At 44.3% G+C, this 27116-nt stretch overlaps 1 protein-coding gene across 2 annotated transcripts in view; it reads right to left on the bottom strand.

Moving 5' to 3' along the window:
• MED27 (mediator complex subunit 27) overlaps positions 1–27116 on the bottom strand; it is a 121880-nt gene that overhangs the window by 21852 nt on the left and 72912 nt on the right. The window contains exons 4-5 of one of the 2 annotated variants that reach the window (XM_058159466.1): positions 26368–26461; positions 9134–9241 (exon numbers count right to left, since the gene is read on the bottom strand). In XM_058159466.1, coding sequence (XP_058015449.1) covers positions 9134–9241; positions 26368–26461 — 202 coding nt within the window. The remainder of the gene's footprint in view (positions 1–9133; positions 9242–26367; positions 26462–27116) is intronic. The other variant, XM_058159467.1, reaches the window with a different exon arrangement.

Below are 27116 nucleotides of genomic sequence, written 5' to 3'. Positions count from 1 at the left end.
GGCACCATGCCCAGACAGGCCGAGCAAGACGAAGGGCCTGACGTGCCTCCAGCCTCCAGCCCCCAGCCCTGGCTCCATGCCCAGGCAAACGGAGCAACTAGACCCCTCCCCCACAGCATGTGAGCCTGAGGAATGTGAATTGCCAACAGCTGGAGGCTGGAGAGATCCTCGCTTCAGGAGAATGGAGAGGCGACGTCAGCAAAAGGAAGGGAGGGGCAGGCCTGGATAAGTGCTGAGTCATGGAGCCACACCCCATGGCCTATATAAAGGATCTGCTTTCTGGCATTCCCTGAGTCAGGCAAAGTCTATCTTGGATTGCTGAAGTCACTTCCTGGTCTCTTGCCTGCCTTGAGAACTTTGCTAGGACTTTGGCAGAGCTGCAGAGGCACGCCTGATACGGACTTCCCCGACCCGGCCATCAGCGGAGGAGTGGGACACGACACCTTGGTTTTCAGAACTTCCAAAGTTTCTCCTGGAGTGACATATTCCTGGGGTCCAGGACGAATTCACTCAGGCGGTTCCCGCAGTTACAAGATTGCTTCAAGTCGGTTGGAACAGATTGTGATGATTCGGTATGAATATTTAACAGCCCCAGAACGGTGCTTATAACAAGGGCATCTTTCAATGCTTTGATGCATCTTTGTGTCCACAACATAAGTAATTCAGTGACAAGTGACACAGAAAACATTTAGCTGAATTAAGGCAGAATTCTGCCCTATGGGGAGTAAATAAAATGCTGCGCCCCCCACTTTCCCTCTGCTAAATATTACATTTAGATCCGGAGACGGGAGGTGAGGACCGATGTTATACGCCCGTGTTAAAAAAATCAGGCAACAAAAGTTATCCATTCTGTAAATTGGATATTTTCAGATTATAATGTCAAGACCAGAAACCTTTATCTTGATATATGAGATTATGGAGAGGGCAACATTAGACAATTAAATTAGACATAGCTAAGTAATTATGTTCAGGTTTTACCGCCTATTTTTAGCGGCGAGGAGAGAGCGGCTCTTTGTTCAGAAAAACTGGGAGCAAATCAAGAGTAGCTTTCCATTCATCCAGTGGTGAAATTCAATTTTTTTTTTTTTACTACCGGTTCTGTGGGTGTGGCTTGGTGGCCATAGTATGGCTTGGTAGCCATGGTGGGGGAAGGATACTGCAAAATCTCCATTCTCTCCCCACTCCAGGGGAAGGATACTGCAAAATCCCCATTTCTTTCCCCATTCCAGGGGGAAGGATACTGCAAAATCTCCATTCCCACCCACTCCTGGGATAAGGATATTGCAAAATCTCCATTTCCTCCCCACTCTAGGAGGAAGGATACTGTAAAATCTCCATTCCCATCCCACTCCTGGGATAAAGATACTGCAAAATTTCCATTCCCTCCCCACTCCAGGGGAAGGATACTGCAAAATCCCCATTTCTTTCCCACTCCCGGGGGAAGGATACTGCAAAATCCCCATTCCCTCCCCATTCCCCCTCCCCAAAATCTCCATTCCCACCCACTCCTGAGATAAGGATATTGCAAAATCTCCATTCCCTCCCCACTCCAGGGGAAGGATACTCACAATTTCTGCTACTGGTTCTCCAGAACCTGTCAGAACCTGCTGGATTTCACCCTCTGCAAAATTCCATTCCTCCCACTCCAGGAAGGATACTGCAAAATCCCATTCCTCCCATTCCAGGGGAAGGATACTGTAAAATCCCCATTCCTGCCCCACTCCAGGGGAAGGATACTGTAAAATCCCCATTCTCTCCTCACTCCAGGGGAAGGATACTGCAAAATCCCCATTCTCTCCTCACTCCAGGGGAAGGATACTGCAAAATCCCCATTCCCCCCCCCCACTCTAGGGGGAAGGATACTGCAAAATCTCCATTCCCATCCCACTCCTGGGATAAAGATACTGCAAAATTTCCATTCCCTCCCCACTCCAGGGGAAGGATACTGCAAAATCTCCATTCCCTCCCCACTCTAGGGGAAAGGATACTGCAAAATTCCCATTCCCTCTTCCCTCTGGGGCCAGCCAGAGGTGGTATCTACCGGTTCTCCGAATTACTCACAATTTCTGCTACTGGTTCTCCAGAACCTGTCAGAACCTGCTGGATTTCACCCCCTGCGTTCATCCCTCCCCAAAATATTGGATCACATAATTAAAAGCGCTACTACGGATTGATACACGAGGGAATCATTTGGAGTCTTGCTGAGCGTTTATCCCAAATAAAACTATTTGCATATCAAAAGATGCAACACAGCACGGAATAGAGGAGCACCGGTGCAGTTCCACTTGCTATTTATTAGATGGGAAGGCAACATTAGACAATTAAATTAGACATAGCTAAGTAATTATGTTCAGGTTTTACCGCCTATTTTTAGCGGCGAGGAGAGAGCAGCTCTTTGTTCAGAAAAACTGGGAGCAAATCAAGAGTAGCTTTCCATTCATCCAGTGGTGAAATTCAATTTTTTTTTTTTTACTACCGGTTCGGTGGGCGTGGCTTGGTGGCCATAGTATGGCTTGGTAGCCATGGTGGGGGAAGGATACTGCAAAATCTCCATTCCCACCCCACTCCTGGGATAAAGATACTGCAAAATCTCCATTCTCTCCCCACTCCAGGGGAAGGATACTGCAAAATCCCCATTTCTTTCCCCACTCCTGGGCGAAGGATACTGCAAAATCCCCATTCTCTCCTCACTCCAGGGGAAGGATACTGCAAAATCCCCATTCCCTCCCCATTCCAGGGGAAGGATACTGTAAAATCCCCATTCCTGCCCCACTCCAGGGGAAGGATACTGTAAAATCCCCATTCTCTCCTCACTCCAGGGGAAGGATACTGCAAAATCCCATTTCTCCTCACTCCAGGGGAAGGATACTGCAAAATCCCCATTCCCCCCCCCCACTCTAGGGGGAAGGATACTGCAAAATCTCCATTCCCACCCACTCCTGAGATAAGGATATTGCAAAATCTCCATTCCCTCCCCACTCCAGGGGAAGGATACTGCAAAATTCCCATTCCCTCCCCACTCTGGGGCCAGCCAGAGGTGGTATCTACCGGTTCTCCGAATTACTCACAATTTCCGCTACCGGTTCTCCAGAACCTGTCAGAACCTGCTGGATTTCACCCTCTGCGTTCATCCCTCCCCAAAATATTGGATCACATAATTAAAAGCGCTACTACGGATTTATACACGAGGGAATCATTTGGAGTCTTGCTGAGCGTTTATCCCAAATAAAACTATTTGCATATCAAAAGATGCAACACAGCACGGAATAGAGGAGCACCGGTGCAGTTCCACTTGCTATTTATTAGATGGGAAGGCAAATCTTACCTATTTGTAATATTTATTCTGACCTGACGGTAATTTATTTTGACCTGAAGTCACTCGGTCCAAAGTGTTCTAAATTAACAACCATGACTGAGCCCAACAATTCTGTTGCGAGCAGGAAAGTCGTTTAAGTGAATTTTGCCCCTTATTCTTTCAACCTTTCTCACCACCGTGGGCAGTTGTTAAGTTAGTTTGTTTTTTAAAAAAATAATATTTATTAAATTTCCAAACATTAAAATGCACCGTACCAAAAAAAAACATAATACACACACAAAAAATAAACAAAGACAGACACATCAAAATTTCAATACTAGCAACAGCTTTTCTACATCGGTATCTCTATCCTAATTAACCTCTTTACACGAATTCTACTTCTAAATATCTCTGTCTTAAACTTACATCCTTATTTAAATTATCTTAACTTCTATTCACGATTCGATCTCATAACAAAAATATCCCTTAAGTTTTAAATTTACTCTCCAGCCAGGAATACCATCTGTTCCATACTAAATAGTACTCGGTGCCTTCCTTCTCCTTCTTTCCCATAGATAATCTGTCCATTTCTGCACATTCATATATGTGTGTGTGTGTGTGTGTGTGTATATATGTATATGTATTTATGTTTTCTGAGGTTTTCGCGGGTGTTTGTATGTAGGTCTTTGGTTATTTGGGTTTTCTCCCGCGTAAAATTGGAAGTGTCTTGGCGACGTTTCGACGAAGTCTCATTCGTCATCTTCAGGCTTCAGCTTCGTGCTTCTTGCTCCCAGAAGCACGAAGCTGCAGCCTGAAGACGACGAATGAGACTTCGTCGAAACGTCGCCAAGACACTTCCAATTTTACGCGGGAGAAAACCCGAATAACCAAAGACCTACATATGTATATATGTATATATATTAATTATAATTTGGTCCGGAGGGATATCTGGTTGTTTCCAATTTTGTGCTATCACAATTCTACTCACTGTTAGTTTCTGTAGTATGATATATTGAAGGGGTCACCAACCTTTCGGACCTCAGGGACCACTAAATTCATAATTTTAAATCCTGTGGGCCACTAATATGAATTTTTTAAAAAGACAAATAGTATTTAGTGCAATATAAAAATGCAAATGATTTTTCTAGGGACAACCACAATTTTCTTGTGGACCACCAGTGGTCCACGGACCACTGGTTGGTGACCACTGATATATTGTATATTTTTTTCCATTTTCTCTTCCAGAATGCCCAGGAGGAATAGTTCCAGTTTCCTTTCTATCTTCTGCCCTGTTATTTCATCCAGCCATTTTTTTTTTAATCTTACCCCCAAATTTCCTAATCTTAGGGCAGGTCCACCGCATGTGGTAGAAAGTCTCCTGTTTGTGACCACACCTCCAACAAAGTTTTAAACACTCACGATCAAGCTTACAGCTCCATCTACACAGCACACCCTGTCCTCAAAAAGAATAAAATAAAATTCAACGTTTCTATCAGTTACGCAACCCTCTCTCTCCTATGGCCTAATTCTTTTTTTTTTTTTTCAAATTCCAAATAACTGTGAATAGCTCGCTGTTTTCCACTCCTGTCCAGAAGTACGGCTCAATTAATATTTTAGTTATTGCTATTATTTATTCATCAAACCCTCCCCAAATGTGCCTGGCACTTGACAGGTGTACAAGAAGAGAGGTCACGGACAAGAAGCCCCAACGAACGACAGAGGGGAGACAGCACGGAGAGATGAGAGCGGAGGGACGGAGGAAACTGGCCATGTGGATGGGGGGGGGGCTCCCCACAGCCTTGTCAAACTGGCGAGGTACACCAACTTAGGAAACTTACTCCATGAGGAGACTAGGAAGCTACTCTATCAAAAGAGAGAGTAACAGACGCTTCCAAGTCTACTGGCGTTTTTGTATTCCCTCCGTCTGATAAGAACATCGGATCACAGGGCTGCAAGGGACACCTTGGAGGTCTTCTAGTCCAATCTGTGCACAAGGAACGAACGATGGTTCTCAGACAAGTCGTTGCCCAATCTTTTCTTTAAAAACTTCTAGACCGTTTGATAAAAAATGAATAGACAGACAGACAGACAGCTGGATGACAGGATAGAAGGGAGGGATGGGGGGGGGAGAGAGAAAGAGAGGGAGAGAGAAGAATGAAAGATAGATGGATGGATAGAGGTAGGTAGGTAGGTAGGTAGATGGATATGGATGGATGGATAGAGAAAGTGAGGGAGGGAGAGAGAGAAATGAAAGATAGATGGATGGAGATAGAGATAGATAGATAGATAGATAGATAGATAGATAGATAGATAGATAGATAGATAGATAGATAGACAGACAGACAGACAGACAGACAGACGGATGGATGGTTGGATGAATGGATGGAGAGAGAAAGAGAGAGGGAGGGAAGGAGAGAGAGAGAGAGAGAAATGACAGATGGATGGAGATAGATAGATAGATAGGTAAATAGATAGATAGATAGATAGACAGACAGACAGACAGACTGACAGACAGACAGGGATGGTTGGATGGATGGATGGATGGAGAGAGAAAGAGAGAGGGAGGGAAGGAGAGAGAGAGAGAGAAATGACAGATGGATGGAGATAGATAGATAGATAGATAGATAGATAGATAGATAGATAGATAGATAGATAGATAGATAGACAGATAAATAGATGACGGATGGAGAGAGATTAGATAGATAGATACAGTGGTGGGTTGCTACCAGTTCGCCCCGGATCAGCTCTACCCACCTGCCTGGACGTTTCTGCGCATGCACACGAGCGAACCAGTAGCAAACTAAATTGAAACCCACTACTGGATGAATGGATGGATGGATAGATAGATAGAAAGATAGATAGATAGATATGGATGGAGAAAGGGAGAGAGTAGGAGGGAGGGAGAGAGACAGAAATGACAGACAGATGGATGGAGATAGATAAATAGATAGATAGACAGACAGACAGAGACAGACAGACAGACAGACAGACGGGGCAGGAGACCTTATACCATCCCGGTCAAATGTTTGTATTTATTGCAGCGTCCCGGGTGTGTTTGTGTCATTTGATTCCCCCTTCTGACAAGCCAAGTCAACGGGGGAAAGCCCGATTCACTTAACAACCGGGTTACTCACTGATCAACCGCGGCGGTTCCCGTAACGACGGTGGCAAGAATCGTCGCCAAGATGGTTGCCAAACCCATTTCACCGGCGTTTCGCTTAGCCCCATCAACCCGGGGCTCGGTTGTGGCCGTTAAGGCGAGGACCGCCTGTATAAGTCTCTGGTTCCCTCTTTTCTCACCCGTAACTTGGGGGGATCAAAGGAAGGGAGGGAGGGATCATTCCGAAGAGCGCAGCTGAGGATGGTTTTTTGCCTTCTCGGCTGACGGTTTTCTGAGCGAAGGTGTTAAAGTTAGCCCAGCCAACCCTGTTCCAGCTAGACCTGCCAACCCTGGTTAGTGGACCTTACCGTGGATAAATCTCTTGGGTTTCCCCCACCCACCCACCCCCCGCCCCTGCCTTCGGGGTCTTCAATTTTGAAAAGAATTGAACTGTACCGAGGACAAGAAGGCAACCATCCAAATGGGCGCTCAACCCATCCTTCAACATCCAGACGGACAAGGACCCACATCGTTCAATCTGGACAGCTTTTAAGGCTCCCCAAGGTTTAATTAAAGAAGAAAGAAAGAAAGAAAGAAAGAAAGAAAGAAAGAAAGGAAGGAAGGAAGGAAGGAAGGAAGGAAGGAAGGAAGGAAGGAAGGAAGGAAGGAAAGAAAGAAAAAGAAGGCATAGCATATGCAGCGCTTGTAAAGCCTCCATCCTTACACACACACATATACACACCCTGGTCGAAATGAAGTGAGCGAAACTACACGAAGCAAGGTTGCAGGTCTATTATTCTTCAACTTTTCACTTTCAATCAAGACACACATTTGTTCACTTGAGGGTGGGGGAGAAGCTGCTGAAAAGCACAATTTTCAAGGCGTCCTCCCGCATGCGAATGAAATTGGGGCTCCCTCTCTCACCCTTTCTTTTTCTCTCTCCCTCTCTTTTCCCCATTCCTTCCCTCTCCCTCTCTCTCTTCCTCTCCCCCTCTTTCTCGTTTTCTCTTTCTCCTCCTCTCTCCCCCGCTCTTTCTCTCTCTTCCTTTCTTTTTCTCTTCCTCTCTCCTTTTCTTTTTTTCTCTCTTCCCACCTTTCCCTTTTTCTCTCACCCTCTTTCTCCCTCTCTCTCTTCCTCTGTCACCCTCTCTCTTCTTTCTCTCTCTCTCTCCTCTCTTCCTTTCTCACCTCTCCTCTTTCTTTCTCTTTCTCTCTCTTCCCCTTTCTCTTTCTCTCTCCTCTTTCTCTCTTCTCTCTCTCTCTCCTTCTCCCCTCTTTCTTTCTTTCTCTTTCTCTCTCCTCTTCCCCTTTCTTTCTCTCTCTCCTTCTTTCTCTCCTCTCCTCTCTCTCTCCTCTCTCTCTCTCTTCCCCTCTCTTTCTCTCTTTCTCCTCTCTTCTTCTCTCTCCCTCTTTCTTTCTCTTTTTCTGTCTCTTCCCTCTTTCTCTTTTCTCTCTCTCCCTCTTTCTCTCTTCTCCCTCTCTTCCTTTCTCATCCTCTCCCTCTTTCTTTCTCTTTTCTCTCTCTCCCTTCTTTCTCCCTTCTCCCTCTCTCACCTTCGCCCTCTTTCTCTCTCTCTCTCTCTCTTCCCCCCCCCTCTCTTTTCTCTCTCTCCCTCTTTCTCTCTGTCTCTCACTCTCTCTCCCTCTTTGGCGCGCCCCGCTCTCCCCGACACCCATCCCTGGCGCAAGCAACCAGGGGCCGCTCTCTGAAGGTCGTCCGAACGATTTCAAAGGCAATCACCAATCAAAATGTTCCCTGCATCTAATATCAAACAGAGCCGGTGCCAACACTTATTAGAGGAATCCGATTCGGCGGGGGGGGGGGGCTCTCCCTCCCCGCCACCCTTCCCTTCCCTTCCCTTCACCCAAACACAACATACAGCTCAGCTTTGAAGTGGAAAGAATACGGGGATCAGAAATTACTTGGGAGACAGTTCTGCCTACCTTTGAAGCTCTCGCTTTGATACAAGCGAGGCCTTTTCCCCGACTCCACGACGCTGCAAGGCACAAAAGCTGCCTTTGCTTATTGATACGCGGTAATTAACGAAGGCAGAGCATTAACATAGCCCAGGTGGGTTAACGGATCCCGCAGCGAGTCCTACCTGCCGCCAACCTGGATGGCGTGTCGGGCCAGGCATTACGGAGGCTTGGAATCCCTGCCTCCGGCCAGAGTCACCCGCATTGGGGGTGTGTGTGTATGGGCGAGACGGGCGGCAGACAAATTTAATAAATAAATGAATACAAATGAAATCTTGAGCTTGCCAAGTTACGGTGAGTCTTCGGATAGACTAAGTTGGGTCATGAAATGTCGACAAGGAAACAACCAAGCTCAGAGCTACTGCATAGAAACAGGGAGAAAATCACACTCCTTCTAACACTGATGATGTTATTTAGTTGGGTCATGAAATGTCCACAAGGAAACAACCAAGCTCAGAGCTACTGCATAGAAACAGGGAGAAAATCACACTCCTTCTAACACTGATGATGTTACCTAGTTGGGTCATGAAATGTCCACAAGGAAACAACCAAGCTCAGAGCTACTGCATAGAAACAGGGAGAAAATCACACTCCTTCTAACACTGATGATGTTACCTAGTTGGGTCATGAAATGTCCACAAGGAAACAACCAAGCTCAGAGCTACTGTATAGAAACAGGGAGGCGAGTCACACTCACCAGATCTCATAAGTATCATCACTTTTCTTTTTTTCCCCATTTGAGATGCAAAAGCGATCCTTACCTTGCCATCTTCTGTGTAAACGTTTTCATGGAAACCTTTGACTATCGTCCGGTCGATGAAGAGGCTTCGCATCACGACTATAACTTTTAATACCTTTCCCAAAGTTACCTTCAGAGAGAGAGAGAGAAAAAAAAATAAAAAACCCAGAAAAAGGGAATTGTGACCATGCAAATACAGTGAAGGAAGCAGGTTATCCAATTCAAGGAGTCCTCGTCTTACGACTATCGTTAGGACCAGAATTTCCACGGCCGGGCAAGGCCGTTAAGTTGTTAATCGAACCACTGCAATTGTTAAGTGAATCCCACGGTCAAGAAGTGAACCCAAAGTTCTCCCATCGGCTTTTGGTTCCCAGGGAAGCTGGCTGGGGAAAGTCGCAAATGGTCGTGAAGACAATCAGGCTTCCCTGTTGGCTTTGCTGGTCGGAAGGTCGCAAAAGAGGGAAAACCACCCGGCCTCCTCCGGGATGCTGTAACTCTTCTACACCTATGGCGGTTGCCAAATTTTGATCCCGCGACGGTGAGGATGTTGCGACGGTCATGAAGTGTGAGAACTGGCCGTAATTCAATTCCCGTTTGAAGTTTGTTGTAACTTCAAACAGTCACTTATCGAATGGTTGTTAAGTCAAGGATTATCCGAAAGGTTAAAGCACGGGGATCAAACACAAAGCCCGTGGGGTGGAAGCTGGCTCGTGATGTGGTCGGATCTCGTCCGCGGGAAAATGTAAGGGGGACCAGCTCGCGTCACTTCGGCCCGGTCTACCCAGTGCGAAGAGGAAAACATCAGGCCGGCAGTTTGGGGAATGGGGTCAAACTGGCCACGCCCACCCAGTCGGCCACACCCGGCCAGCCCCCCCAGAGGTCAACCACAGCCTTGATGCGACCCTCAATGAAATTGAGTTTGACACCCTTAGTTTAAAAGGGTCTCATTCAGGAGTGAAATGTTACCGGTTCGGTCCGGTTCGGGCAAACCGGTAGTGATAAAAGCTACCGGTTCGGGTGAATAGGTAGTAAAAAAATGCTTTAAAAAAGTAAAAAAAAAAAAAAAGGGTTCCAACAATCGGGTAACACAGCTGTGATTGTCAGAACCTTTTTTTTTTTTTTACTTTTTTAAAGCATTTTTTTTTTTACTACCAGTTCGGGCAAATTTTTAAAATGCTTTAAAAAGTAAACAAAAAAAACAACAACACTTGGCCACGCCCACCCAGTCACATGATCCCCCACCAAGCCACGCCCACAGAACTGGTAGCAAAAATTGCACTTCCCCACTAATCTCACCTCTGCCTAGGTAGGAACAGAAGCCGGCGTCACCGTTTTAACTCATTTTATTTCGCGATTATTATTATTTTTCAATTCAATCAGGGGAAAAATTCTCAGCGCGCGGTTATCTCCAGCATCTTACGAAGTGATTCATCCTTTGAGCGTCGTGACGCCAAATGACTGCGGGGGAATTTTAGCGGTTTACGGAATCTTGAAATTTGCAAAAAAACTGGGACAGAATGATGAAGGGAGCCCAAGAATAACCGAAAGATAATGAACATGGAAGATGGGGTTTGTTCGTCCTAAAATAAAATAAATTTAAAATGCCAGCTTCCAGAGAATCTGTCCCATATACATATACATGTAGTCCTCGACTTACAAGGATTCCTTTAGTGACCGTTCAGAGTTAGAACAGCGCAGGGGGGGCGAACTGTAAAATTCGTTACTACCGGTTCTGTAGGCGTGGCTTGTTGGGTGGGCGTGTAATGTGACTGGGTGGGTGTGGCCAACGTTTTTAAAAAATACTTTTAAAAGCATTTTTTCTACAACCTCTTCAGCCCAAGAGGTTGCAAAAAAAAAATGCTTTTAAAAGGTTCTGGCGATCAGGCAACTCAACTGGGATCGCCAGAGGAGCCTTTTAAAAGCTTTTTTTTTTTTAACAATTTCTTCGGCCGAAGGGGTTGTAGAAAAAAATGCTTTGATATCGAATAGCATATGAATAAATTTAGGAAATATTTCGTATTAGATATATTTCTGAAGGAGAGGGGAATTGAGAGTGTGATTATGTGTGGAGTGACTAGAGATTATAATTTAGGATTTATTTTGGATTATGATTGTTAGTTTTGATACCCCGCATTTTGTTCTGGGAAGTCTGGGTGGGGGGTAAGGGGGAGGGGAATTGGGGGGTTGAGGGTAGAGGATGGAGTGATGGTTAATGTACAGGGATTATTGAAGATGTATAAATATAATTAATGTAGGGTCGGGTCTGCCCAGTTACCATTTTAGAATGGTGAGGAGGGAGAAAAGAGAGAGTAGGAGGTAGGAAAGAGGAGAAGAGGAAGGAAGAGGGTAGAAGAGGAGAAGGAAGGTGGAGGGTGGAGGAGGAGAGGATGTAGATAAGAGAAGGGGAGGAAGGTGGGAAAAGTAGAAGAAGGTAGAAGAAGGAAGAGTGTTAAAAAGGGGGGGGGTGACTGGGCAAGCCCGACTAATTGTATATAACTGTACATTGGATGAGCTGTTTGATATGATTGTAAAAATAAAACTTTTTTATGAAAAAAAAAAGAAAAAAAGAAAAAAATGCTTTGAAAGGGTTCTGACGATCCCAGCTGAGCCGCGCGATCATCAGAGGCTTTTTAAAAAAAAATTAAAAGCATTTTTTCGGCCGAAGAAAAAATGCTTTTAAAAGTAAAAAAAAAAATGATGATCATGCGGCTCAGCTGGGGCGGGGAGGGGGGCAGGGATTTTTGCTACCGGTTCTCCGAACCACCCACCGCTATCGCTACCGGATCAGGTGATCCGGTCCGAACCAGGAACATTTCACCCCTGGCACAGAGCTGAGAAAAAAGTGACTGAGGAGTGTTTTTCACACGTAGGACTGTTGCAGCCACCCAATTAATTCGGCCACTATTGAATATGTATTTTAAATTGATATTTTAATTTTGTATACTTACTGTTTTTATCTTTGGCTGTACACCGCCCTGAGTCCTTCGGGAGAAGGGCGGTATAAAAATTTGAATAAATAAAATAAATAAAAATAAAATAAAATGGTCACATGATCAAAATTCAGACCTTTTTGGCAACTGGTTCCTATTTACGACGGTCGCATTCTCTCCCGGGGTCACATGATCCCCTTTTGCGACCTTCTGATGAGCGAAGTCAGTGAGGAAGCGAGGTTCGCTTAACAACCGTGTTGCTAACTTAATAACTACTAACAGCTGCGGCGGGAAATGTCACAAAACGAGACCGAACACGCTTCACAAAGGTCGCGGGCTTTGCAACGTAAACTCGTTTTGAAGAGGGCTTGCTGCTTGATTGAAAACGGAATTGCTTTCTGGATTCTGGATTTAAAAGCCGGCGAGAACTTCCGCCCCGTGCATGAAGACCTGCCAAACAATTAAGGCACGGCGGGTGCTCGCTTAAGCTTGTCAACACTTGCTTCAGTTCCTTCCCAACAGGTGTGGCAACACGACAGGCTTACCAGCTTCGCCCCAAGGTTGTGTCGACCCTGGAAAAACCAGCAGCTGCTGTGCTGACTGACGAAGCCCAGGAGGAGGACTTTGGAAATCGGAGGCGGTTGGACGAGATGATTGTTTAACGGCCAGATCTAGAAAGCGGGCCAAAGAACAAAGGCTGTGCGATAGCACAGTGTGTGTTACGCATTGCAGGCGGCCCATGAGATATGGTCGTACAAGGTAGTCCTCAGCTTACGGCCAAATTGAGCCCCAAATTTCTGTTGCTAAGTGAGATAGTTGTTCAATGAGTTGCCCCCCCACCTCCCCGGTTTTACGGCCTTGGTTCAGTGTATCGCTGTAGTTGTTAAGTTAGTAACAGGGAGGTTAAGTGACTCCAGCTTTTTCCGGCGATGGGAAAGGAAGACGGAGAGAAAGGAGAAGGAGGGGATGGAGAGAAGAGGATAGAGAGAAAAGAAAAGGAAGGGATGGAGAGAAGAGGATAGAGAGAAAAGAAAAGGAGGGGGATGGAGAGAAAGGGATGGTGAGAAAAGAGAAGGAGGGGATGGAGAGAAAGGAGAAGGAGTGGACAGAGAGAAGGGGATGGTGAGAAAGGAGGGGATGGAGAGAAGGGGATGGAGAGAAAGGAGAAGGAGAGGATGGAGAGAAAGGGATGGAGAGAAAGGAGGGGTGGAGAGAAGGAGAAGGAGAGGATGGAGAAAGGAGAAGGAGGGATGGTGAGAAGGGATGGAGAGAAAGGAGGGGTGGAGAGAAGGAGAAGGAGGGGAGGGAGAGAAGGGAGAAGGAGGGGACGGAGAGAAGGGGATGGAGAGAAAGGAGGGGATGGAGAGAAGGGGATGGAGAGAAAGGAGAAGGAGAGGATGGAGAGAAAGGAGAAGGAGGGGATGGAGAGAAAGGAGAAGGAGGGGACGGAGAGAAGGGGATAGAGAGAAAAGAAAAGGAGGGGGATGGAGAGAAAGGGATGGTGAGAAAAGAGAAGGAGGGGATGGAGAGAAGGGGATGGAGAGAAAGGAGAAGGAGTGGACAGAGAGAAGGGGATGGTGAGAAAGGAGAAGGAGGGGACGGAGAGAAGGGGATGGAGAGAAAGGAGGGGATGGAGAGAAGGGGATGGAGAGAAAGGAGAAGGAGGGGATGGAGAGAAAGGAGAAGGAGGGGATGGAGAGAAAGGAGAAGGAGGGGACGGAGAGAAGGGGATGGAGAGAAAGGAGAAGGAGGAGATGCAGCCTCTCCCTCTTTCCCTCCTCCTTGCCTCCTTCATCCATCCCAAAGCGAAGGCAATTTATTACCAGAATAGCAAGATTTAGCCAACTGATTAGCACGATCTCAAAACTTTTTTCCTGCAGGAAAAGGACATCCCGATGTTAAAACTCAAGATATTAAAAATGGAAGAGCTTACATAAATCGCAACTGACAAGTGCCATTTTTTAAAAATTAAAAGAGAGAGAGAGAGAGGGAGAGAGAGAGGGAGAGAGGGAGAGAGAGGGAGAGCGAGAGCGAGATGTTTTAGCGTCTCTCTCCCAAAGGTGAGGAAGGCTGCTTTTACAGCAGAGGCAGGAGATGGCGGCCGCTGCTTGGTCCGGCTTCCGGCATCTGACATCCTCACCAAGTGCTCCGTCTTCATCATGATTTAAAAAATAAATAAATAATCAATTCTGCCTCCACTTTCTCCTCCGACAAGTGGAAGGACATGGGCACAGCGATTTTTTTTTTTGCTTATCGCGTTTTATCGTTTACGTTCGGGTACAAAGACTCGAGTTTCGGGAAATTGGCCGGGGGGGGAGAGGCCAGCTGCTCCTGAAATCCCACGTATCGTCGGCTGAATGTCTGTGAAGCTTCTCGGTGAACCATCAGATCATGGCTGTCACAAAAAATTTTTTTTTTCCCCAAGAGGCAACTGGACTTTCTTGAGTTTTTTCTTTGAAGACATTTCGCTTCTCATCCAAGGAGCTTCTTCGGCTCTGACTGGATGGTGGGGAATGGAAGGATTGATTCTCCTTGCAGATAGAACTGGTCCTTTGCATCCTTTGAGCAGGTCATTGAGGCTGCTTGGAGTTTAACCTGCAGTGATCCTTGGGAGCCAGATCCTTGGGAGCCTCTGAGTGGCTCAGACTGCTAAGACAGTCTGTTATTAACAGCAGCTGCTTGCAATTACTGCAAGTTCTAGTCCCACCAGGCCCAAGGTTGACTCAGCCTTCCATCCTTTATAAGGTAGGTAAAATGAGGACCCAGATTGTTGGGGGCAATAAAAGTTGACTTTGTATATAATATACAAATGGATGAAGACTATTGCTTGACATAGTGTAAGCCGCCCTGAGTCTTCGGAGAAGGGCGGGATATAAATGCAAATCAAATAAAAATAAAATAAATAAAAGATAAACCTCCAAGTGGCCTCAATGACCCTTTTAGTATAAATCCTTCCATTCTCCACCATCTAGTCGGAGCTGAAAGAAGCTTCTCAGATGAGAAGCAAAATGTCTTCAAAGAAAAACCAAACAGCCCAGTTGAAAAATAGCATCTTTGAGACAAGCAGAAGATGGGGGAATAAAATTAACTTCTACTGATCTACTGTTGAGGAATGAAATGCTATCGGTTTGCTCCAGTTCAGGCGAACTGGTAGCACTGAAAACTACCGGTTCGGGTGAACTGGTAATAAAAACAAAGCCGAACCGGTAGTTTAAAAAAGCTACAAGCCGACGATCACCTCTGCCGTGCCATTTTAGCTTTGCTAGAATTAATGATTAATTGTCTCGAAAGGAGACGGTGGTTAATTAGGTTTGGAACCAGCTTAAGTACTCCATGCAAACAGCTGGATGCAAAAAAACACCCAATTGCTTTCCATTTTTGTGTCTAAATACGAGAACCTGGTTTTTAAAATGTTAATGTTGGGGATATAAAACTAAAAAAAAAAATGTGGGTTTTTTTCACCCTACCCCCCCAATCCATCATTGCTTGTGTCTTTTATTTCACTGTACTTATCAGTATTCACATCAGGCAATTCCGATCTCATTAACTCAAATGACAACGCAACTTTGCTTAGAAAGGATCTATTCTTTTTTTTTCTTCCCCAAATTCCACATCCTTTGGGAAATTTTCGCGATGCCAATGTATTTTTGTCTTTTGTTTTTATTCTTCCTTCTTCTGGTCAGCGAGTATTTAAGGATAAGACCGAAGTGATCGCCTTTTGTCCTCTGAAAATCATCCAGGAGCTTTAGATCTGGCCAGCGAGCACATTAACACGACAGTATTTTAAAAACAAGCTAGGAATGTAGCATAATAGAAGGTTGCATGTTGGCTTAGCGTGCCGCCGTTCCATTTTCGGCTCCAAGAAACCTGGGGCGTTTGCCCTCCCCCGTTCATATTAATTGAATTTTAGAGTGAGCGAGCAGATGTATTGATTTGATTTTTTTTTGTTAAAAAAATTACATCAAGGTCAACTTGGAACATATCCTACAGGTGACGTATTAAAAAGCCAAGTATTGTGTCTATCAGCGTATTGATAGAAATAACTGAAATTTAATGAGGGGGGGGGCTCAGATTTTATATATATATGGCTCAGGGGCTAGGACGTTGAGCTTGTCGATTGAAAGATCGGCAGCTCAGTGGTTCGAATCCCTAGTGCTGCTGTGTAACGGGGTGAGCTCCCGTGACTTGTCCCAGCTTCTGCCAACCTAGCAGTTTCGAAAGCACGTAAAAAATGCAAGTAGAAAAACAGGGACCACATTTGGTGGGAAGGGAACAGCGTTCCATGCGCCTTTGGTGTTGAGTCATGCCGGCCACATGACCATGGAGACGTCTTCGGACAGTGCTGGCTCTTCGGCTTTGAAACGGAGATGAGCACCGCCCCCCTAGAGTCAGCAACGACTAGCACGTATGTGCGAGGGGAACCTTTACCTTTTATATATATATGAAGTCTGTGTTATGCAGTTTAAGCAATGCCGAATAAGGAGAATAGCACTAGCACTTATATACCGCTTCACAGTGCTCGACAGCCCTCTCTAAGCAGTTTACAGAGTCAGCCTCTGACCCTCAACAATCTGGATCCTCATTTGACCCCACCTCGGAAGGAGGGAAGGCTGAGTCAACCTTGAGCCAGTCAGGATCGAACTGCTGGCAGTGGGCAGAATTATTCTGCAATACTGCATTCTAACCACTGTGCCACCACAATGGTATAGATATTTAGGTTCTGGTGATAGTCCTATCCCGTCAAACTTTCACCCCTCATTAAGAACCTCTAGATCTATCATTGTTGTTTATATCGGAACGCATTGCGTTCCATTGGAATAAAAGCGGTCCCCGTTCATAATAAATAAATGAAGGTAATTCAGTAAGGAGGTCAGCCCAGCCTAACCTGAGCTGTCTGGTTTTATGGGTTGGGTTTTGTCAGTTTTGGCGAATTCACTGGTCATGAAGTCCCCTTGCTACCTGCAGAGGAACAACAGTAGCATGCGTGTGAGCTAGGGGTGAAATGCTCCCGGTTCGGACCGGATCACCCGATCCGGTAGTGATGGCGGCAGGTGGTTCAGAGAACTGATAGCAAAAAATCCCTGACTCCCCCCCACCCGCATGCCCAGCTGAGCCGCGTGATCATCAGAGGGTTTTGTTTTTCTTACTTTTAAAAGCATTTTTTTCTTCAGCTGAAAAAAATTTTTTAAAAGTAAAACAAACAAAAAAAAGCCTCCGACGATCGCACGGCTCAGCTGGAATCGTCAGAGCCTTTGAAAAGTATTTTTTTCTGCAACCTCTTCGGCGGAAGAGGTTCTAGAAAAAATGCTTTTAAAAGTTAAAAAAAAAAAAGTTGGCCATGCCCACCCACAATACCTCCCCCCCACCAAGCCATGCCCACAGAACCGGTAGTAACAAATTTTACATTTCACCACTGATATATACATCTATGTATATATGTGTATATGTGTGTGTATGTATATATATATATATATATATATATATATATATATATATATATATATATATATATATATATATATATATATATATATATATGTATTTGTTTTCTGAGGTTTTCGCGGGTGTTTGTGTGTAGGTTTTTGGTTATTCGGGTTTTCTCCCGTGTAAAATTGGAAGTGTCTTGGCGACGTTTCGACGAAGTCTCATTCGTCATCTTCAGGCTCCAGCTTCGTGCTTCTGGGAGCAATGTGTGATTGCAGCTGTTTCTTCCTTTTTAACTGCTAGTGGGGGTTTGAACTGATTGGGTGGGAGCTTGGCTGTGATCTGATTGGATGGGGGGGGTTTTTTGTGCTCTGATTGGCTGGGGGTGTGTCCTGTTTGGGTGGGGGCTTGGTTGTGCTCAGATTAGTCTGAGTTGCAGGGGGATTTGAGCTGGTGAGCTGCATTACTGTTGTTTGGCTTCGTGTTCGTGGTCGTGCTACATCTTCATAGTGGGTGTCAGTCTGCTGCATGTATGGATTGGAGGGGTTTGAAATGGCTAATGTTGCAGTTGCAGTCTGGCTTCTGGTCCTTGGTCGTGCTTCATGATCAGTGTGGGTTTGGGTCTGCTTTCTGGGTGGATGTGCGGTGGTGACATCCTGTGTGGACCTTGTGAGTGTGGGTCTGGTGTCATTCCTCGTGTTAGGGACTCGCTTGTCAATAAGGGCGGGTTTCCAAATGGCTGGTAGGCGGGAGGTATCATCTCGTTTGTTCATGCTGTGTGGGCGTTTTTCTATCTTGATGGCTTCTCTGATTATTCTGTTGTATGTATGTATATATGTGTGTATATATATATATATATATATATATATATATATATATATATATATATATATATATATATATATATACACACACACACACACACCCATGTAGGAAGTGAAGGAGTGTGTTTTTGTTTTATTCTTATAGTTTTCTTATGTATGATGTACACTGATGATGGCGTTTAATGTCGTTGTACGAGGTGCAATGACAATAAAGTAAAGTAAACTCTATTAATTGACTGATCAGGTACCATCAAGTCCTTAGTAACCAGAACAGCCTTTCAGCGTTGACCTGTAACTACTGTAACTGAGCCCTTCTGCAAGTTGTCCTCTTCTTTTAATTCCTTCTAACGTTCCCGTCTTTTTCCAGGAAGTTAGATCTGTTGCTTTCACTGTTTGATTATGTGTTATTGAGTCAGGGTTAGCTCTTTGTAGCCTATGGCTATCATTAAGTGTTGTAAGCGTTGTACCTTGAGGAAGGTATCTTTTCTTTAATGTACACTGAGAGCGTATGCATCAAGACAAATTCCTTGTGTGTCCAATCTTGGCCAATAAAATTCTATTCTAAAAAAAAATAATTCTATTCTATACCAACTGTGAAGAGGAGGAGGAGGCGTTCCAGATTCCCAGATTCCCGAGCTCAGCTTTCCTAAAGATTGGAGATTCTTCGTGAATAGAAGAAGAGTAGAGTAGAGGAATTGAAATGCTGCCACAACAACTGGATAAAATATTGATTGGCCCGGATGAAAAATTAATAACCAAAATTTACAACTATTTACTAGAATTCGACAGAGCCAAAGACATAGTAAAGGGAGCTACAGTAGCTTGGGCAAAAAATGTTGGGCAAAATATTGAAGATTGGGAAACAATTTGGAATAGAAATTACAAACTAACCAGGTCGGCAAAGGGGAAGGGCCTTCTCTGTGGGAGCTCCCACGCTCTGGAATGAGCTTCCCCCTGGTTTACGTCAAGTGCCTGATCTTCGGACCTTTCGCCGAAGGGACTGGCCTAAAATTTTATTGGGTTAAAATTTTATTGGGTTATTTATATTTTAATATTTTAATTCGTTTTAAATCTGGCCACTTTATAATATGTTTGTTTTAATCTCTTTTAATATTGATACTGTGATTTTTTACTTGGCTGTACACCGCCCTGAGTCCTTCGGGAGAAGGGCGGTATAAAAATTGAATAAAATAAATAAATAAATAAATAAATCGTTGGTATTTGGCACCTTTTAGATTGGCAAAAATATACCCAAATTTAAATCCCAATTGTTGGAAATGTGGACAGAAGCAAGGTACCTTCTTTCATACATGGTAGTTAATCTCCGAAGCAAAAAAAAATATTGGATGAAAATACATAGATGAAAATACATCCAATATCTCAAGGGTTGCCACAAAGAAGAGGGAGTCAAACTATTCTCCAAAGCACCTGAGGGTAGAACAAGAAGCAATGGGTGGAAACTAATCAAGGAGAGAAGCAACTTAGAACTAAGGAGAAATTTCCTGACAGTTAGAACAATCAATAAGTGGAACAACTTGCCTGCAGAAGTTGTAAATGCTCCAACACTGGAAATTTTTAAGAAAATGTTGGATAGCCATTTGTCTGAAATGGTGTAGGGTTTCCTGCCTGGGCAGGGGGTTGGAGTAGAAGACCTCCAAGGTCCCTTCCAACTCTGATATTATTATTATTATTATTGTTGTTGTTGTTGTTGTTGGATACAGGAAGTAACAGGCTTCCTGTATCCATTATTCTTCTAGGAATAATGAAAAGGAAATATGAAAAAAAGCCAACATATATTATTCTACACATGACAACTGCAGCAAGATTGGCCTTAAGCGCAATGTTGGAGAAGCTCAATTATACCCCCTGAAGATTTAATAATTAAAAAAGTATTGGATTGCGCCGAGATGGACAAAATGACCCTTGAATTGAAAGGATTGACGGACTTGGATTTTCACGTCATATGGGAGTAATGGGTTGCAGAACCGAACCAGACAAGTTATGGAGGTGCAGATGACAGACTCAATAATTCCTCTGTAGAACTGGATCAGCAGTTTGAGCTTCCTGAGTTGGCGCAGAAAGTACAGTCTGGGTTGTGCTTTTTTGACGACGTTTTTGATGTTGGGTGTCCGTTTTAGGTCCTGAGATACGATAGAACCGAGAAATTTGAAGGTCTCTACTGTTGACGCTGTGTTGCCTAGTATTTGTAAGAGGTGGTAGCATGGGAGGGTTTCTCCTAAAGTCCACCGCCATTTCTACGGTTTTGTTTAAACACGGGCTGGCTACCCCAAAGATGACAACAGTTTAAATCTTGCCAAAGCCATCTGAGCTGCCAATTTTTATTTAATTTCTTTCTCCCCCCCCCCCCCTCCTGCTCCTTTTCTGCTATGTCCTCTTAATTGGCTGAAAACCCTATTTGTGCAATCAACAGCCGGGATAAAAAACCACCCACTTTCTTCCTAGTTATTTTTCTAATCATTCTTCTTCAGCCGCTGTGACCAGCTTTACGCTATCGTTATATCAAGCCAACCCGCTCTCTCGTCTAATGATGCCTATTTGTAAATAGCAGGAATAGGCTGCAATTAAGCCATTAGCGGCTAAACAAACAAACATGATAATTAGGCCCTTCTACAAGGGGTTTCTTTCTTCCCTCTTTTTTTTTTCCCGGGAAGGGGGGGAAAGGAGGGAAAAATATGGAGAGGCTGGAATTTACCTTTCATTAATCTGCCTTAATTGCCTGCTGGAAAGTCAACATCAATCAAAAGCCGGGAGTGATTTCCTTGATATTAAAAGCCAGGTGATGAGGTCCCCCCCGTGGCCACTCCCTCCCTTGGCAATAGGCTGCAGGTAACTGCCAAGAAGGAAGGCAAGCTGGCAAATTTTATTTCAGTTATTTGTATCCTGCCTTTGTTCCTTTTTTTTTTAAAAAATAAACGACTCGCGGTGGCAAACGTCTCCGACATACCTTCTTCCACCTATTTACCCCACAACAACCCTGCGAGGTGGGTTGGACTGAGAGTGAGGGACTGGCCCTCCCCCCCAAGGTCATCCAGTTGCCTTTCGTGGCTAAGGCGGGACTAGAATTCACCGTCTCCTGGTGATTGGCCCACAGTCAACCAGTTGGCTTCCACGCTTAAGGCGGGACTAGAATTCACCGTCTCCTGGTGATTGGCCCAAAGTCAACTGGTTGGCTTCCACGCTTAAGGCGGGACTAGAATTCACCGTCTCCTAGTGATTGGCCCAAAGTCAACCAGTTGGCTTCCACGCTTAAGGCGGGACTAGAATTCACCGTCTCCTGGTGATTGGCCCACAGTCAACCAGTCGGCTTGCATTCTTAAGGCAGGACTAGAAAGTCAACTGGGTGTGATTGGCCCAAAGTCACCCAGTTGACTTTCATGCCTAAGGTGGAACTAGAACTCCCAGTCTCCTGGTGATTGGCCCAAAGTCAACTAGTTGGCTTTCATGGCTATGGTGGGACTAGAACTCCCAGTCTCCTGGTGATTGGCCCAAAGTCACCCAGTTGACTTTCATGCCTAAGGTGGAACTAGAACTCCCAGTCTCCTGGTGATTGGCCCAAAGTCACCCAGTTGACTTTCATGCCTAAGGTGGAACTAGAACTCCCAGTCTCCTGGTGATTGGTCCAAAGTCACCCAGTTGGCTTTCATGGCTATGGTGGGACTAGAATTTACCGTCTCCTGGTGATTGGCCCAAAGTCTCCTGCTTTCTAGTCTGGTGCTTAAATGCTAGACCAAATTGGCTCGCTACACCCCATCAGATAATTTTACGACAACTGTCACAATTCCAGATAGTCCTTGACTTAAAAACCATCCTTTTAGTGACTGAAGTTACAACAGCACTGGATAAAGTGAGTTACAACCAGGCCTCACACTTATGACTGTTGCAGTGAGTTAAGCCCCATTTTATGACCTTTCTTGCCACAATTGTTAAGTGAATCGCTGCAGTTGTTAGGTAATCATACAATTGTTAAGTGAATACTCCTTTCCTTTCCTTTCCTTCTCTTCTTCCTTTCCTTTCCTTTCCTTTCCTTTCCATCCTTTCCCTTCCTTTCCTTTCCTTTCCTCTCCTCTCCTCTCCTTCCCTTCCTCCTTCCCTTCCCTTCCCTTTTCTTTCCTTTCCTTTCTTTTCCTTTCCTTTCCTTTCCTTTCCATCCCTTTCCTCTCCTCTCGTTTCCTTCCCTTCCTCCTTCCCTTCCCTTCCCTTTCCTTTCCTTTCCTTTCCTTTCCTTTCTTTTCTTTCCCTTCCCTTCCCTTTCCTTTCCTTTCCTTTCCTTCCCATCCTTTCCTTTCCATTCCTTTCCTCTCCTCTCCTTCCCTTCCTCCTTCCCTTTCCTTTCCTTTCCTTTCCTTTCCTTTCCTTTCCTTTCCTTTCCTTCTCTTCTTCCTTTCCTTTCCTTTCATGATCCTGGAACACTACAACCATCATAACTACATGCTAGTAGCCAAGTGCCTGAATTTTCATCACATGACCACAGGGCTGCTGCCATCGTCGTTAAGTGTGAAAAACAGTCTTTTTTTCAGTGTCGGTGTAACTTCAAATGGTCACTAAACAAATTGCACATCGTATTTGTGCAATGAGCGGTGATTCAGCAATTTATCAGGAAGGAAAAGGTTAAACAGGCAGCTATGGAAAATTCAGTTTTTTTAATCTGTGGTAGGTGCCTGAGTTGGCTGAAACTCTCTGAGACAACATATTAGAAGACGGGGCAATTTATGGTCTCGCTGGTGAATTTGGGCTACAAGTCCCATCGTTCTGCTTATGCAGTTGAAGAAATCTCTTCAAAAATTTTACGGCTTGTCATTTTTAGCTCTTGTAAAGTGCAAGTCCCGGTTTCTTGCAGCACAACCTTTGGTGGGGAAAAACCCAATCACATTGCAAATACTTCTATTTATGTAGCCCCGGAGTGAAGGAACATTAGAAGTCAGGTCACATTTGGCTTAACTTAAGAATTTATATGCTACCCTTCGATAAACAGTATCTTATAAATAAAAGACAAAGCAAAATACATAATTAACCGAGAATGAAATCCAAGGACGGGGGGGGGGGAAACAGAGCAAGGGCAGAAGAGATGCCCAAGCAGAATTTAGAGGGGGCGGGACGAGGGGCGGGGGGGGAGAAATGCTTCGGTTTGATCTCTGACCATTTCAAACAGATCAACGTTTCAAGGTGAATCTGGAGGTCACGCGGTTCTTATAAGGTGTGAACCCCAGAGTTGAAGGCTTGGAGGTGATCAGTTACCAAAAGCATCAATTCTTTATTGTTTGAATTGAGTCACTGAAAACGAATAGAAGGAAGGAAGGAAGGAAGGAAGGAAGGAAGGAAGGAAGGAAGGAAGGAAGGAAGGAAGGAAAAGAAGGGAGAAAGGAAAATAGGAAGGAAAGAGGGAAAGAAGGAAGGGAGAATGAGATGAAGGAAAGGAAGGAAGGAAGGAACGAAAAGAAAGGAGAAAGAAAAATAGGAAGGAAAGAGGGAAAGAAGGAAGGAAGAATGAGATGAAAGGAAGGAAGGAAGGAAGGAAGGAAGGAAGGAAGGAAGGAAGGAAGGGAAGGAAGGAAAAGAAAGGAGAAAGAAAAATAGGAAGGAAAGAGGGAAAGAAGGAAGGAAGAATGAGATGAAAGGAAGGAAGGAAGGAAGGGAAAGGGGAGGGGAGGGGAGGGGAGGGATAGGAAGGGAAGGGAAAGGAAAGGAAAGGAAAGGAAAGGAGAAAGGAAAATAGGAAGGAAAAAGGGAAAGAAGGAAGGGAAATGAGATGAAGGAAAGGAAGGAAGCTAAGGAAGGGAAAGGGAAGGGAAGGGAAGGGAAGGAAGGAAGGGAAGGGCAGGGAAGGGCAGGGAAGGAAGGAAGATTTGATACTATTAACTTATTCCACTGCACCAAAGAGAGGCAGAAATCAATGCCTTTTCTTTCTTTTTCCCCTTTTCCCTTCTCCTTTCCCTCCCTTATTTTCTGTTGTCTTTTTGTCTTTTATATTATAAACTAATAAAGAAAAACATACTGTTTTCCAAAAAACTGCTCTGTTTTCTACCAGAGATATATGGAGACCAGAATCAATACAGACGACAAAAAGTTACGACAGATTATTCCTTTATCCAAAGGTTACTTCAAACTAGAATAGATTTCTTGTGATGTAACTTCTCCCAGAGATAAGCATCCTGCTAACGATTTTCTTGAGAAAGTTGGGGGGGGGGGAAAAGAAAGAAAACTCTTTTGTTTTTAAAACTGGCCACACAGAGAAATCTTTGCATCAATGAGATTTGGGAAATGTGAGAATTACTGTAAGTTTTCAGCTTTTTTCACATATATTGAAGAGAAGGAAGGAAAGGGGGGAAAAAAAACGGATTCAGGGCAGTCTAGACATCATTCCTGGAAACGGCCTTGAGTTGAAAATAAATAGAGCTAAATAGGCATTTTTGTTTGATTAAACAGTGTTTGATTATTTCGTTTCTTTCCAAAATTAGTCCTCGGCTTACAACGCATTCGTTTAATGACCAGTTAAAGATACAAGGGCGCTGAAAAAAGGGACATAGGCTACGACCCATTTTTCACACTTGCGACAACTGCACCATCCCTCTGGCCGTGTGATCAAAAGAGGCTTCGCCATTGACTCGTACTTATGACGGCGACACTGCCTTTGGATTATGCGACTCCCTTTTCCGACCTTCCGACAAGCAAAGCTGTTGGGGAAGCCCGGTTCACTTGACAATTGGGTTACTAACTTAGCCGCTGCACGGGGGTTCACTGAACAACGGTGTCAGGAAAGGTCGTAAAACGGGGTGAAACTCACTTAACAAATGTCTCGCTTAGCCAAAGGGATTTTGGCCCTCAATTGTCATCGTAAGTCGTAGACTATCTGTATTATTATATCTATCTATCTATCTATCTATCTATCTATCTATCTATCTATCTATCTATCTATCTATCTATCTATCTCCATCCATCCATCCATCCACCTATATTTCTATCTACAATATCTCATCTTTCTCTCTCTCTCTCTCTCTCTCCCCCTCCCTCCCATCCATCCATCTATCTATCTATCTATCTATCTATCTATCTATCTATCTATCTATCTATCTATCTATCTATCTATCTATCTATCTATCTATCTCCATCCATCCATCCACCTATATTTCTATCTACAATATCTCATCTTTCTATCTATCTATCTATCTATCTATCTATCTATCTATCTATCTATCTATCTATCTATCTATCTATCATCTATCTATCTATCTATCTCCATCCATCCATCCACCTATATTTCTATCTACAATATCTCATCTTTCTCTCTCTCTCTCTCTCTCCCTCCCTCCCTCCCATCCATCCATCCATCTATCTATCTATCTATCTATCTATCTATCTATCTATCTATCTATCTATCCATCCATCCATCCATCCATCCATCCATCCATCCATCCACCTATATTTCTATCTACAATATCTCATCTTTCTCTCTCTCTCTCTCTCTCCCCCTCCCTCCCTCCCATCCATCCATCCATCCATCTATCTATCATTCATCTAGCTATCTAGCTATCTTCATCCATCCATCCATCTACCTATATTTCTATCTACAATATCTCATCTCTCTCTCCCTCCCTCTCTCCCTCCCATCCATCCATCCATCCATCTATCTATCTATTTTCCATTTTATTGTTGTAAGCCAGCCAGAGTAGCTCCACAGTGAGATGGGTTGCAAATAAATTCAACAAAATAAACAAACAAATAAAACCAATGGAACAGAAGTTGCCTGGAAGCTTTCAAGAAGAGACTGTACTGCCATCTGCCAGAAACGGTGTAGGGTCTCCTGCTTAGGCAGGGGGTTGGACTAGATGACCTACAAGGTCCCTTCCAACTCTGTTATTAGTTTAGATAAATACCATATACTATTCTGATGCATTTGCGACGTGCGTCAGAAATATCGTTTCTCAGCAATGCATAGGGCGCCCCGCACGTTTTGAAGCAATATTTTCAACAACGCCGCTAGATTGCTAAGGTTTATAAACAACAACAGCAAAAGTGACAACAATAACAACAACACCAACAACAATGAAGTTTTAACTCACCAGCAACATGGCAGAAGTCCCGTTGGGCCGAGACAGGTGAATAGACATCTCCGGAAACATTCGGTCAATGCGACTGATCACGTCATCTACGTAGCTACAAAAGCGACGGGTACATTAGTGACCATAGTGACTTGACAATTTGCATTACACATTTTTATTTTTTTATTTTTATTATTATTTACATTTATATCCCGCCCTTCTCCGAAGACTCAGGGCGGCTTACACTGTGTTAAGCAGTAGTTTTCATCCATTTGTATATTATATACAAAGTCAACTTTTTATTGCCCCCAACAATCTGGGTCCTCATTTTACCTACCTTATAAAGGATGGGAGGCTGAGTCAACCTTGGGCCTGGTGGGACTTGAACCTACAGTAATTGCAAGCAGCTGCTGTTAATAACAGACTGTCTGCTGAGCCACCAGAGGCACATAAAAATAAAAGTCAGAAATAGAATGGGATGGGATGGGATGGGATGGGATGGGATGGGATGGGATGGGATGGGATGGGATGGGATGGGATGGGATGGGATGGGATGGGATGGGATGGGATGGAATGGAATGGAATGGAATGGAATGGAATAGAATAGAATAGAATAGAATAGAATAGAATAATGGAGTGGAGTGAAATGGAATAAAGGATGGAATAGAATAGAAACAGAAATAGAAAGTTGGAAGGGACCTTGGAGGTCTTCTAATCCAACCCCTGCTCAGGCATCCCCAATTCCTGCAACCATTTTTCACATGGTTTAG

The sequence above is a fragment of the Ahaetulla prasina genome, chromosome 16, assembly GCF_028640845.1.
Source record: "Ahaetulla prasina isolate Xishuangbanna chromosome 16, ASM2864084v1, whole genome shotgun sequence".
Taxonomy (NCBI): domain Eukaryota; kingdom Metazoa; phylum Chordata; class Lepidosauria; order Squamata; family Colubridae; genus Ahaetulla; species Ahaetulla prasina.
This window is presented reverse-complemented; position numbering and strand designations above follow the sequence as displayed.